At 37.3% G+C, this 14,228-nt stretch overlaps 1 protein-coding gene and 1 long non-coding RNA gene across 5 annotated transcripts; both read right to left on the bottom strand.

The window, feature by feature from the left end:
• Window positions 1-22: 22 nt before the first annotated feature.
• On the bottom strand, window positions 23-1,600 carry LOC126588274 (uncharacterized). The gene is made up of 3 exons (XR_007611390.1): window positions 1,509-1,600; window positions 769-1,235; window positions 23-665 (listed from the first exon to the last, which is right to left on the bottom strand). It is a non-coding gene; the product is annotated as an uncharacterized LOC126588274 (long non-coding RNA).
• A 3,622-nt stretch (window positions 1,601-5,222) lies between these two features.
• On the bottom strand, window positions 5,223-11,279 carry LOC126590521 (P-loop NTPase domain-containing protein LPA1 homolog 1-like). 4 transcript variants are annotated; one of them, XM_050255961.1, is made up of 9 exons: window positions 10,932-11,279; window positions 10,829-10,868; window positions 10,455-10,603; window positions 8,493-8,770; window positions 7,862-7,943; window positions 7,247-7,672; window positions 6,452-7,159; window positions 6,103-6,213; window positions 5,223-5,790 (listed from the first exon to the last, which is right to left on the bottom strand). In XM_050255961.1, exons 3-9 carry the CDS (start codon window positions 10,599-10,601, stop codon window positions 5,404-5,406), a joined length of 2,139 nt encoding a protein of 712 aa, XP_050111918.1. In that variant the 5' UTR covers window positions 10,602-10,603; window positions 10,829-10,868; window positions 10,932-11,279; the 3' UTR covers window positions 5,223-5,403. The 4 variants fall into 4 exon arrangements, with proteins under 4 accessions (XP_050111918.1, XP_050111917.1, XP_050111915.1 ...); XM_050255960.1 differs by having other exon boundaries at window positions 10,829-11,279; XM_050255958.1 differs by lacking the exon at window positions 10,829-10,868 and having other exon boundaries at window positions 10,869-11,279.
• Window positions 11,280-14,228: the final 2,949 nt, after the last annotated feature.

Genomic DNA, 14,228 nt, shown 5'->3' with positions numbered 1-14,228 from the left:
ACTCATTTTTAACTATCTCAGGTGAACTTCGACTTGGACACCAATATTAAAGAACATTATGATTATGTTGATAGACTCATGTCTAGACGATACAAGGAGTTCAAGTATGAGTTACATGCATAATTTTTAGAGTGGGCATCAACTGAGGAGGCATTGGCCAATCCTCAAATAGAAATTAACTCAAGACATGGGGAACCTAGATAGTGGGAGTTTTTATGCAAACATTTTCAGTCAGAGAAGTTTCTGGTATTGTTTTAGTTGATTCATGCATGCATTTAGTCTTAATTTTTTGTTAAGTATATGACACTAGCTAAGAAACTGTTATTGTGTTGTGAAATATAGAAACAATCAAAGGCTAACAAAAAAATCGAGCCCAAAAGAAACATTAACGGTTCTACTCAAAGTGATCTCCAAGACAAGGTCTGACTTCGACTCGTCAGACATTCTTTTCCAATATGTCGTGTTCATTGGGCAATGTTGGTAAATAATAGCCCCCATATCATGTGCCAACAAGCTATGAACAACTTTATCAATTGCTCACCTATGCACTAGGACAATAACAACCATGATCTTTGCTTGCATAATACGAACAATATGATTAGTTTTAACCAACCAACATGCGCATTGGTCTTCATCTAGTAAGTTTGGTACAAAACCATTAACACCTACAATGGAAAAGCAAAAGGGCATTAATATGCAATGATAATTGGTGTAACGTAATGACATTGGTCATCATGGTATATCACATTAGTTTTTTTAATTTCTTACTCCCGTGTCAACGACGAACTGCACTCCTCTTTCTAGTAGGTGCTTCAGTAGGTAAATCATTATAAGTATCATCAAGCTGGGATCCTACTATGTCTCGATGGTGATAAGAAGTTTCCCTAGTACCAATTACGGGTTGAGATTGTGTGATGAAGAGAGGTCTTGCTCGCACCACTTATGGTCTGGGAACAAATACAGGGCGAATAAGGTATGGTGTTATCCCACCAAGGTCGTGGAGGATCAATGTTTCTTGGCTCTAACTGAGGAGCATCACTCCTGGTCTCACCACCCATAGAATGAGATTGTGTGCGAGAAAGATAAGTTTGCCTTAAAATATCAGGTCTATTCCTCTTTTGACGAAAAGTATGAGGAGCAGCTCTGATGGCAGATGTAGACCGTGACTAGGATGGCAGAAGTGGGATTCTTGTTGACACAAGAGGTCGTTTCTTTTTTTGGCTAATCATTAGCATCTACAAAAAAAAAAAACCAAGTTTAAGTTAAATGTAAATACATATATGCAGTGCATTGGAATTCATTGGTAAGAATAAAAATCAAAGACATTGATGCATAAAACATCCAAATCAAAAACTTTACTTCAATTTGTAGTGCACCCTATGTTACAAGAGCCAAACAATAACATGCCCTGACCAAGAAAAAATCAGAACAAAAAATAATGGTAGCCTAAAGGTCTTGAACCAAACTATAATTAAGCAATATATTAAATAGTTTGGTTATATTCTCACCGTTAAGCTTGGTTGCTTGTGGTTGTTATTTCTGCAAAATTATGGAGATGATCGTGAGAGCGAGAGAAGCGAGAAAAATGATAGAGGCAGAGACGTGGATGAGAGTCAATTGAGTGCAAGAACCCTAATATATAAACCTAAGGATTTAGGATCATCAAAATTGTTTCTGAGCAGGAAAGACCCTGTCGAGTTGTTACAAGATAAATAGGAATTCTTATGAAAGTGAAATCGGATGGCGCGCTGAGAGCATTGAATATAGGAGGGAGATCATGAGCAATTGTGGGATGTGAACCAACAAAATAGGAATAGAAATAATATGGAAGGGAGATCATGAGCAATTGGAGGATGTGAACCGACAAAATAGGATTAGGAAGAATATGGGAAGGAGATCATGAGCAATTGGGGGATGTGAACCGACAAAATAGGTTAGGATTGCCTTGGAAATTTGATAAGTTTGTTCTTATCACGTAGAGTTATTATCACTTTGCCAATGACACACTTTGTTGCCTCTTTTATCAGTGTGCCGATGAAATACTTTGTTGCCTCACATCGTCGGCTAATATTTCAATACAGCGGGAAAAGCTTCTGCCAGAGTTTACCCGTCAAAACAAAATTCGTTAGGGCATCGAATTTACGCCTACAAAATAATCGTCGGCTAACATTCTAATTTTCTCGGCCAAAATTGGCATTGTAAATTGGTTCTAGCGCGAATATTTAGCCGACAAATTAAAATTTTCGTCGAGCAAGGACTCTTGTGCCGAAAAAAATTTGCTATGTCGGCTTATCATTTATCGGCAAAATTATAATTTCTAGTAGTGATTCCAATGGAAGAATGTAAAACATCCACTTTCACTAGAGAATACAAATAAAAATATGAAATTATATATTTTTTAACATCTTAGAAGGTGACCCCATTAGGGCAACTCCAGTGCAAAGATGCAAATTGACCTTTTACCCTCCGGTGACATATTTTTTAGAATATTCCAATATGAAAATGTGTTTGATTTTACTCTCCATATATCTCTACATGTAACTTGTTTATGGTAGTTAATACAAGGGTAATGTTAGGAAATCAAAATTTTAAATCAAATTATGTGTCACAAATAGGAAATAAGCACGTTAATTAACGTTTAAATAATAATACAATCATCAACAATTAACCATATCATTTGGTTTGCAAATTTGGTTTAAAAAATTTGGTCTCCCTAGCATTATCCTTAGTACAAATATGAACAAGTAGAAACTTATTACGTTTTGTGAAAACCTTTGACAATCATGCAAACCCTAGGAGTATGGTATTTGTGGGACCATGATTTTTCAGGGTCGAAGTCAGGCGAATCGAAATACTAGCACCTCAGTGGTCCAGTCATGGACTCAACAGATTCTGCAACAATGCCACCACCATCTAATTCTGGAGCAGTGGGCGAAGTCCGACGACTTTGTTAAGATTAATCATGCTTGCTTCATAAGATACGAAAACATGATCCAATAAGCAATCAGCTAGGCTTCCTATATTCTTGGAATCCTTACAATCTAAAGATTGGCGCTCTGCAAGTAATCATATCCTAAGAGGATTCAATATCTACTCCTAGATATCCTTGGGATTCTCCCGATTTAATAGATTCTATATCCTAAAAGGACTCTATTTTGACTGGTATAAATACCCCCTTCTAGGAGTCATCTCTAGTAACACAATTATCGCATACTTTCTTGCCTACTGCTTGAGTTTCATATATTTGCTTACTAACTTGATCGTTGAAGAGCCTTTGGTCGGCACACCCTAGTCTTGGGCTGCTTATGGTTGTTTATTTTTATTGTTTTAGGTTATCGAGTTCGTGCATCTCTACCCTTCATGACGGTACGCGAATTTGGCTCCAATAATTGGTGCTTTCATTGAGAATTGGCTCATATTTCTCTCGATCAAATCACTATACCACAAGTATGCCTACAGAAGAAAGCTCTATTAACCCAAACGTTGACACGGTGACAGGAGACAATCCAATCCCTAGAGCCTTCATCACTCTCGCTGGGAATAATTTGATTCCCGACGTATTCGCAACTCCTGGTCTGAGTAACCAAACCCATAATGCTACAATCATCACAGAGAACGACGAAGCTCCTGCGACTGGACCTCCCCACACCATGGAACAGATTTGGGAGGCTTTGCTAAGATCAACGCCTTTGTTGATGAATTACAAAGAACCTATACAACATCTCAGGCAGAGAACCATGCAAACTTCATGGATATTGAGAAACGGATGAAAGCTTTGGAAAACTTAAGCAGAACCAATTCTTGATTTCTTCTTTTAAACTTAATATTTTATAAAAATCGAATGTTAATGCATAGTTGAAATTTATAATCAAATTCATCTTCACTATGCGTTAACATTTAACTATTCATAGTGGAGATTTTAAAATGACGATGTGTGAGTTTCAGGAGGCAAGGTAGGATCAAAAATGAGTTTCGTAGGATAAAGTGAAATCAAAATCGAGTTCCAAGGAGTGTAACTAAAATAATCCTATGGTATTACATTTTTACCCATCCATATCAACAATTTAGTGACTATTTGACAAAAGAAACAGAAACATGGCAAAGTGAGTATAATAAATAGTAGTAACTTTTGAGTTACATAGAGTAAAGTGAAAATAAAATTGAGTTCCAGGTAACGAAATAAAACTAAGCCAAATTTTACTCCGTCTTTCAAGTAACACTGTAAAAGATGCCAAAGGAAGGACAAGTAGATAGAGAGATGCATGGAGTGGAATATTCCAAGGAATGTCTCTTTTATTTTATGTATTTCTAATGTCTTGATTTCCTCACAAACAAAGTCTGCATCTTTGCTTCAAGTCCATCTCTCAAATCTTATTTCTTTGAAATTTTGGATTACACTCAGCCTCAGCTGAAACTTGAAGAAGTGGTGTGCAAAAAGGAATTGGTAAACAAATATGCCAAGTGAGTTGCTAAAGCTACGTTTTTTACTTTCTTTTCTCGATTTGTGAGTTATTTTCTAATTCTTCCGCATCATACTTGTTGCTTGATGCTTGCATGGTCGGAATTGGGACCTAGCCACACATACCCCAACGCCTAAGGGACGTCAAAACACAACTAACTAAGACGAAACTGATATCATGATCCCACGTCTCTGGAACCTCTAACGCAAGCTCGGGACGGTTGCACATGTGTCACCATGCTCAAGACCGAGCTTGCAATCGGACGTCCAGGACCATACCTAGACCTGAAGACTCAACATCTGAGATCGGACTAATGACCTGAGGCCCAATAGTAGACTTGGTACATGGAGATTCGTCACTCAATACCGTACCTGGTGACACAAGGAGATGATACCCGAGACAACGGTGAGTACGAGTTGCCCCCAAGAATCCGACGCATGGTACAAGAGCTAGGGATTGATGCCCTTGACCGTGCCCAGGTATCCGAATCCTTAGGTCGAACCCAAGCATCAGACACCTAGAAGAGAACTGTCTTGGTGCCCGATGCCTGAGACCGGGCTCGGGAACTTGTCACCCATTAGCAGACTAGAAGACGCAATTCCTCCCCTTTCTGGCCTCAGCTACTTGAACAGAGATTGAACAAACAGCCGGTTTGATCCCTGCTAGAAAGAATCACGAAAAGCAAGTCGGTAATCAACCATAGATAGCGGTAGCATACAACTCAAAAATCTCGAGCTCATTCTATGCATCCCATACTGAAACTAGTCGTAAATCATGTTCTCATTCTACCATAGATTCATAGCATTCCATTCCAACAGCCTAAATAGATTACTGTACAGATAGGGAAGGATTAAGTTAACTAAATACGCTAAAAAGGCGGGCTACACAGAGAGAGGAAGAAAAGAACAGTGATGAAGCACTAAGCTCCATCAAAATTCTTGTGTTAGCACTGAGGGGCTCCCGAAAGTATGGGACCCCCAACTAATGACCCATGCCTTCCCAAGGCGGGAATGCTAAGGGAGCGGCGTTTTCTAAATTTCATGTTGCCAGAGCACGGTATTGGAAGCTCATTCTTCTCAATAAACAAAGAAGAGTATGAGCATAATGGTTCAGAAAATGACTCGGATCTAGTTCTACGGAAGAGATCCAGGTTCTGGCGATACTTATCCCCTTCTTTATCGGCTGATTGATCCTCCAGAACAGGGAAAATTTTATGATTGGCTCCCCGATCATCATTTCCCAACCAGTATCCATTCTCCTGCACATCCTGCATTGCTAGGTCATCGTACTCATCATCCGTTTTTGTAGACTCCTCGTCCACCGACCCTATCTGCACAATAGTAAAAAGTTTAAACAATTAATTCATGAAAAAGTAAAATCCAAACTCTCATCTGATCAAACCAGGATTAAATAAGTTTAAATATCCGAAGTTTCCCATATAAATATCCTCATTTAAGATCAGAAGTTTTGTATCATATAAACATATACATATACATTTATACATGTAAGGACCTTTATTATGACGTAAATATAGCAACGATCATAATATATTTGATGTGAGTTGATGAATTTTCAATTTTTGTCCAGACCTCTTAGGGTTCGAATATAACCTAATAAGAATTTCTAACAAACCAACTCATACCTCTTCATACAACTGTCTGTCTCCATCATCACTTAGTTCTTCATCACTGCCTGCTTCAGCCTCTTCATCAACCTCTTCGTCACTTCCATGCACTGAATTGTCCACTTTCAGCTGAAGGGTAGGAAAACAATGAGAAATCCAAGAAGAAAAGACTAAACCGAACTGATCATTTGAATCTTACTTGTCATTACAGTTAAACTGTTGACCTATGTCACTAATTTCTACGATGACTCATCCGCTGATTTAAATAACTTGTTAAGCAAATCTCAACTTGCACAGTGTAAAATACCTAACTTAAGAAAACTGATATAGGAGAGACTTGGAAAATTCAAATTGGTGCTATAAGTACCTGTTTGGCGGGTCCCTCAGACATCCGTGGCGAGCTGCAGCAGGAAGAGGGAATACTTCTTCCAATCTCAGTTCCCTCACCCCTCGACTCATCTACACTTCCAGCACAACTTGGACCACCATCACTGGGCCAAGCACTGATCCCATAGAGACCAAACTGAAGATTCACTTGCTCTGCAGTTCCAATCTCCATCTCAGTCCCATGGCAATATAGAGGCTTCCCATTACTATCAACTGAATCAACAGGCCAGGCCTTTGCCACAGATCCATCGGTATTTACAAGAGCCATCAGATGCCTAGACGAACCTTTTCTCTGGATCAACTGAAACATCCCCTTAGAACTCAAAGAATTGGCTGCACACTGGTTCCTGTACTCCTCATCCACTACAGTAACTGTGTTTCTTGTGGGATCATAAAGTTGCTCCCCTGCTTCACGCCTACGGAGGCAGCTAAAGACCGTTGCATGGATAGCTGCCACACTCTTGTCAACATTTGTATTGTTAATTTTGGGGACAAGATGCTTGTCAGCTCGCTTACAGAGATATTCTTGGATTGTCCTGATGTTACGAATATACTTCACATACTTGTTCTTTGTTGGGTCCAGTGTCATATACTTTGCACGGACAGCAAACCGTTCCATGTGTTTGTCCTCATTTGTGATGTATATCATGAATGGAATGATAGAAGGGTGTTTCTTCATAAGCCCCATCTGGAATAAAAATAATTATTTTGAGAGGGAGAGGCAACTAAATATAACATCGAAACAACATAGGGAAATATCATTATAGATACATACCACAAAATTAAGGCTCAAGTGAACACCTTCCACAATAACTGATTCTCTTCGTTCCTCCCACGCAGTGATAAGTCGATCAAGACTGTCAATCACCATCTCACTTTGAGCCTTAAATCCTTCAACAGCCAACTGCTTTGCACTGATTAATTCAGCAGTACTCAAACTGATGTCTGACAATCGCGTATCAGATTTCCCAGAGGAAGAGCCATCATGCATTCCATCTTTGGGAAGTGAGCATGGAGTTCCAGCCAATTTTTTGGCTTTCTTTTTAGTTTTGGATTCTGCAACAGCCACTGGATCCAGACACTCCCCTGCATGATAGGTTGAAGCCCATAGCAGAGGGTTTTCTTTTTCATCTACAAAGCTCCTCATCATGTGCCGAATTGAGTCGGTAGATATCACAGTTGTAATTCCCAACCTGCTACCCTGCAAGACTTTATGGATTACACTCAAAACGAATATATACCCATAACAGAAAATAAAACTTCCATCATACAACACTTAAATGCTACAGACAATAAAAAGACGTAGTAAAAGCACATCATTATAACACTTAAAGACTACAGAAAACCCAAAAGGAAATAATGAAAACAAATAACTAGTGAATTCAAATACCAGCAATGAGGACAAAGTAGATTTTCCACAGCCACTAGTGCCACACAACAATACAATCACGGATTCCTTCCTTTCCCTGATTCTGCAAGGAGATAATTATCCAAATAAAAATTAGGAAACAAACAGAAATTCTAACTCAAATGATTGCAAACAAAATTGATAATGACTCCACATCACAAGGCCATACAGCAAGACAGAATATTTCCTTTCAAAATCCCAATATTTACAATGATGTTCATCTTCCTATTCCAGCTGCATTACTAAAACCCCTCCATAAATAATCTAGAACTCGAATGATTGGTGCACCACAAAACTAACCAATTATTATGCCACTGGTCCACAAAAAAAAAAAGAGTTCAAAAATATCATTGTTACTATACAGGTTCCAAAAGATTTCGGACAAATCTTACAGTAGTGTTACCGTAGAAATTTCCACTGTTACGACTTTTAAAAACATGTGTTTCCATATTTTATTCAAATGCATAATGTTGACACGGCATGTGAATAAATAGTCACAACATAAGCAGAGATTGCCGGGAAAAGGTAAACTATTCACAGAAAGCAGTTTGTATATTGCTTCATGTATGTAAGTTCCATTTATTTCCAGTAAAGATAAAAGACTCTTCCGTACCTGCATGCCAAAGCTAAGTCTGCCTGCTGGTTAGGACCAACATACTTGTACTCAGCCTGGGCATCACAAACAACATTTAAGAAGGTTTTTCTCCTAACCACAACAGTCGTGCGTGCTTTGTACAATTCAAATGGTATACTCTTGCTTCTGTCATCTTTCCCTGAACCCAAATGGTTGCAAGCCTCAGCTTTACCGGGGGGAACATTTTCTGTTCCTTCCGGAAGCAAGACATTAGATGAACTCTCATTTCTTATCGATTCAAAAACCCGTTGGCTAATCTGATCAAAGAAAAATATGTCTGCCATTAGTGGTTAAATTTCTAAAGTAAAATAAAACATGGGAATCAGTCAAGTAAGAAAAAAACCTTTCAATACACCATCATCAGAAGACTATTCTAATAATGAACCAAATGACCCACATGAACCCTAGTTACATAAAAATAAAGACCATACCTACATCATAAGTTCATAACATAATAAGGAAATCACTTTGTAAAGAACTAAACTAAAGCGCCACTTGTTTAGTGGTATTCCTCTTCACTTGTAAGTGAGAGGTCTTACGTTCAATTCTCGCCAAAGGCAACTTTGAACCACATTATTGCTAGCCCATTGTGAGGCTAAACAACACCCCCCCCTCCCCCCGCCTCTCTCCCTCTTAGTGTAGATAACATCGTTTGTTCAAAAAAAAAAACTACAGCACCAAAGCTATTGTACAATACTGTTTACAAACTAACTACTGGAACAAAAAGCTGATTAGGGATAAAAATTTAATGATCCAATCAGTTAATGTAGACATCGCTAAAACAATGCGTTCTTGAATGATGTCAAAACATAAAGCTCCATAGCCGAACAAATAAACCATATACAAGATTAATGGAAAGTGAATATACTAATATATTAAGACAAACACACCCAAAAGGATCTGCTCTGCACATTTCAACGCTTTAAAAAGCATGATCCATGAGATACCCACAGCAAGAAGAAACAAATGATAAAACAGCATGGATTATATTTCAAACCAAAATAGAACATTTTTCAATCAAACCATTTACCCTCTCGCCTATTCCACTGTTTGCACAACACTCAGCACGTACGCACAAAGTTCAAGGGAGTTCTCACACACAACAAACCTAAATGGAACTCCTATTCAGTTAAAATGGTTTCCGCTCTCGCTTATTCCACACCACTTGGTACATAACCAAAGTTCAAGGGATTTCTCGCAAAAAACAAACCCTGCCCACTTTTACATCCAGATTGAATAAACCAGGAAATACATATGAAAAATGAGGGGTCGTTCTAAACCAGGAAATTTCGAAATTAAAATTCATCTAGAATTGACATTAAACACCCTTATAAACCTCAACAGAGATTATTGGTCAAAACAGAGAGATCCATCAACTAACAAAGTCGACTGTTAAAATGTAACTGCCCAAAGAACCAAAACTGAAGGAAAAAATAAAAAGTAAATAGAGAACAGGATGAGAAGATCATAAGTTAAGATGGTTCAGAAACAACAGTAATCAAATGAGGCCAGAAGAATAATTTTTCACAGGTCAAGTTGAAGGCGATGCAAGAACAACATAACGGTCACAGCCCACCTTTTTAAGAGCAAATTAATCTGAGATAATGAAATTCTACCCCAAACTATGACTCATAAGGATGACTTTATAGAACGCCAATTGTACAACCAAGACAAATTCACTGACCAAACGTCTTCCGATAAGCCTTCGTTGACTCGAAACTTAAATAATTCTTTCACCTAGAACACGCAACACCACCATGTAACATTCAAGACTTCAAAAATTGCAAAATTCATCAAAATTTCAGAGCACATTACATGCAAACCCAGATCAGCCCCCAAAACCAATAAATTCAATAACAAATCCACAACAAAAACACAACCCAAAAGCCTAAAAGTTCTAAAATTTCACAGAAATTCGAAATTCAAAAACTTTTTCGATACCTTGAAGGCGTGGCGGGGCTTGCAGCCCATGAGTTGCAGACAGCTTTGCAAAACAGGACGAGTATACCGAAAGGACTCCTTCCCTTTCTCTCTCTTGTCCCCATCGTCCACCACCACTATGTACAGAACCTTCGCCGCCTCAGCCATCTCTGCAAAAACTCAAAAAATAAAAAAATTAATTTCAAATTACCGAAAACAAAATCACCAAAATCGAAATGCTTATATCAAAATTCAAAATTTGACACGGCAATGATGAACCCGTGACGATGTGAAGTTGCGAGCACGTGCAAAACATGAAAGGGATGTGTACAGAGAAAACTGGATGCAATGCCGATGAGAGAGAGAATTGAAGGCAATGTGAAGGGAGAAAGAACCGAAGGCAATGTGAGGGGAGAGAGAGAGCGCGGGGGGGACCTGGAAGCCGGTGATTTGGAAGAACGAGGAGGAAGACGACGAGAGCTGTGTTACCAGTGTGACCTGGAAGCCGGTGATTTGGAAGAACGAGGAGGAAGACGACGAGAGCTGTGTTACCAGTGTGATGAGGGTTTGGGATGACGATGCGCCATTTTCAAGAGCGCGATCTCGGCGTTTTACTGTGTCTCTCAAGGACGCACACTTTCTCTCTCTAAAAACTCCAAAACCTTTGTCTGTCGACTCTCCACTCACCACTCACCACTCACCACCACTCACCACTTTGCGAGGTGGAATGACGATACTGGGCTCCGGTCGTTGCGAGAATTTCTAGTTCTTCGCGTCGACATTTATAGGGTGGGAGCGTGGGCCCGGGAGCGGAGGTCTCGAGCAGGTGTGAAAAGGGTTTATTTGGGGAATGGTGGGGTGATTTGCGGAGACGAGGGTGTTATTGGGGTGGAGGACATGGTCCACAAGGACAAAATTGGAAAAGGACTTCACACAAATTTTTTAATTTTGAATTCTTTTTTTCAGTTTGTGTTTTTTTTTTCTTTTAGTAGTAGTAGAAAGAGAGAGAATTGAAATTATTTTTTTTTCTAATTTTAAGTTTTTTGAAAATTTCGTTTAGTAACTGCGCTTAGTTTTCGATCGAAAACTGAAAGCTAAAAACTAAAAGTAAAATTTTAAAACTGAAAAAAAAATTAAAACTACAATGGTTATCAAATGATCCGTTTAAAATTAATTTTGGTTTCTAATTTTAATTTCCCAACTTTCTAAACTGATAATATTTCTTCAATTTTTTTTTTTTTTTTTCAAAAAACCTTGTCAAAACTGTTAATCCATCCAGTGAAAGCAACGCAACCGAAAACGTGCAGTTAAACGTAATTGAACTTGTTTCCCAAAAAAGAAAGGAAAATAGTCATTGGTCTGCAAACTTATCTCAAATTACCATTTGTGAAGTATTTGAAAAGAAAAAGTAACAAAGTTGAAGCCCACAAAAACATCGGGCATGAAAGTGGAGTAAAATATCAGACCAATTGCTAGTTGGTCACAATAATTCTTGATTATTTTAGAAGAGGCAGCTTTTACTTGTCAAACGAGAAATGTGAAGGAGATTTTTTCAAAAGTTCGTCTTTATGGATTTTATGTCATTTCATATTTTAGTATAATATTTTATAATGTAAATATAAGAATTAACGTTAAATTATGAAATTGTAGAAAGTTTATAAAGAATCTCACTTTGAAAGAGTTTGATTAGCGTTTCTCTTTGTCAAACTGTGATACTTTGACTGAAAAATTACAAGTCATTTTATGATCTTCAAACACTTTATAGGGGTTTTTTTTTTTTTTTAATGGAGCACTTTATAGGGTTAAGCAAGGAAGATTACCTCATAGAAAAGGAATTGAAGCAAAACCATAGCTGTTTTATTGTAATACTAAGAAATCAATATATACCAAAAAAACATTTGAGATAATATTTAAGAGGTTTTCCATCCAAGAAAATTTAAGAAAATATAAAATATCAACTTAATCACACAAATTGTCACTGTATCAATGAATTTGAGAACGAGACAAGCTCAAAAAAAAAAGCAAAAGAACACGTCTAATAAGGGAATTAACATAGTAATAATATTTACGTTTCCTGTGAGTGGACTGTCAAAGAATCTTAACCCAATAAATTAGAAAATCTTAAACCGTTATCTTAATAATAGAGGAAAACTAATGAAAATGGCTTGAAAACTTAGAATTTTAATGATAAGGACAAAATAAAGGGTGAAGTGAATAGTACCAGGATTAAATTTTTAGTGTAAAAATATGATTTTTCGTTAAAGTGAACAGTACCGGATGTTTTTCGTTAAAGCTCTCTAATAATAGTCATATCATAAGACCACTTCAAACTCCTAAACAATAAAAAAAGAAAATGATTAGACCAAAACCGGTAAACGTGCCAAACTGCCAACCAACTTAACTCAAGTAACATTTGACAAATCAAAATTTTGTTATAGGTGCGTATTATTTAAACGGAACCGGATTCCCTCATGAGTATAGGGTAGGGATCCTTCTAATCAGATTATCTAAGTCATTGAAATTTAATCCAACGGTTATAATAATTATAATTTTTAAAGGATTCTCATATTTATAGCCGTTTTATCAAATTTCAATGGTCCAGATGATCCGATAAGGAGGATCGTCACCTTATGCTCAAAAGGAGATCCGGTTTCTATATAAACTCTATTAAATTTGTAAAAAATATATGATTACAATTTTATACTAAACAGGCAAAAAAAAAACAAGGCCTTTGACGAAACGTGCAGACGCCGCGGAATACCAAATTTTTTTTATTTTATTTTTAGTAGAAGATATGTTATGAAATTAAAGGGTGAAATATATAAATAATAAAAGGCAAAAACAGTGGAAGAAAACAACAAAAAAGGATAGAAAGAAAAAAACACGGTCGTGAGTGGTGGCACGGTGGTCAAGAAGGGAAGCTTTTACTGCAAACTTTGGCGGGTGCATCTTGGAATTCAAAAGTTCCAGCGCCACATGCGCGCCTTGTTGTGTTCTACTTCCATTCGATCTCTTTGATTCCGCTGTTTTTTGTGTCCTCCTTTTAACGAATAACTTTATATATGTTAATCAACGGTGATTTGGAATTTTTATAAGGGAGTTTTAACGAAAATTCGCAGTACTGTTTATTTTAATGAAAAATCATATTTTTACACTAAAAATCAAACATGATACTATTTATTTTATTCTTTATTTTATCCTTATCATTAAAACTCAAAGTTTTTAAACATTTTTCATTAGTTTTCCTTTTTTATAATTATGTGGGTGCATAGTGGGAAAACAATTTTGCAATCCTAATTTTTTTCTTTCTCTAGCATTTGAAATATCATATCTTGCAAAGTGTTGAAAATGAATCTTATGTTGATGGGATAAGAGATCTTACATAGGCTTATAAGTAAATTGGGTTCTTCTCATATTGTCAATTGATTTTATGATGGAACATCAACTTTCTTCGTAGTATTAGAGCAAGCTATTCTCTCAACACTTTGCATGGCCGAATTACTGGTCAGCAATCTGCTTCCTTAAGTTGGAATTTCGAAAAGTTGTCCTAGCTCCAACTTAAGGGTATTAAATGAACGATTGGGCCTTCAAAAAGACTGGTGTTGGCTCCAGTTATTGAATACCGACTGAGAAGATTGGGCCTTTGAAAAGATTGGCATTGACACCAATATAGTGACTTGACCAATGAGGCGACGCGTTGGAGAACAGAGGCCCACATCAAGCATCTGACAATATAATACACAATTAATATATGAGAGTTTCCACCCCTAATATCACCAATGCCTTTTTGTAATA

This window comes from Malus sylvestris, chromosome 11, assembly GCF_916048215.2.
Source record: "Malus sylvestris chromosome 11, drMalSylv7.2, whole genome shotgun sequence".
In the NCBI taxonomy this organism is placed as follows: domain Eukaryota; kingdom Viridiplantae; phylum Streptophyta; class Magnoliopsida; order Rosales; family Rosaceae; genus Malus; species Malus sylvestris.
This window is presented reverse-complemented; position numbering and strand designations above follow the sequence as displayed.

Coding starts and splice junctions, on each gene's coding strand:
- LOC126590521 (XM_050255960.1), bottom strand. CDS start 10,601: ATGGCTGAGGCGGCGAAGGTTCTGTACATAGTGGTGGTGGACGATGGG. Junction 7,160..7,246: donor ACTTGAGCCTTAATTTTGTG/GTATGTATCTAT, acceptor TTTTTATTCCAG/ATGGGGCTTATGAAGAAACA. Junction 5,791..6,102: donor ACAGACAGTTGTATGAAGAG/GTATGAGTTGGT, acceptor ACTATTGTGCAG/ATAGGGTCGGTGGACGAGGA.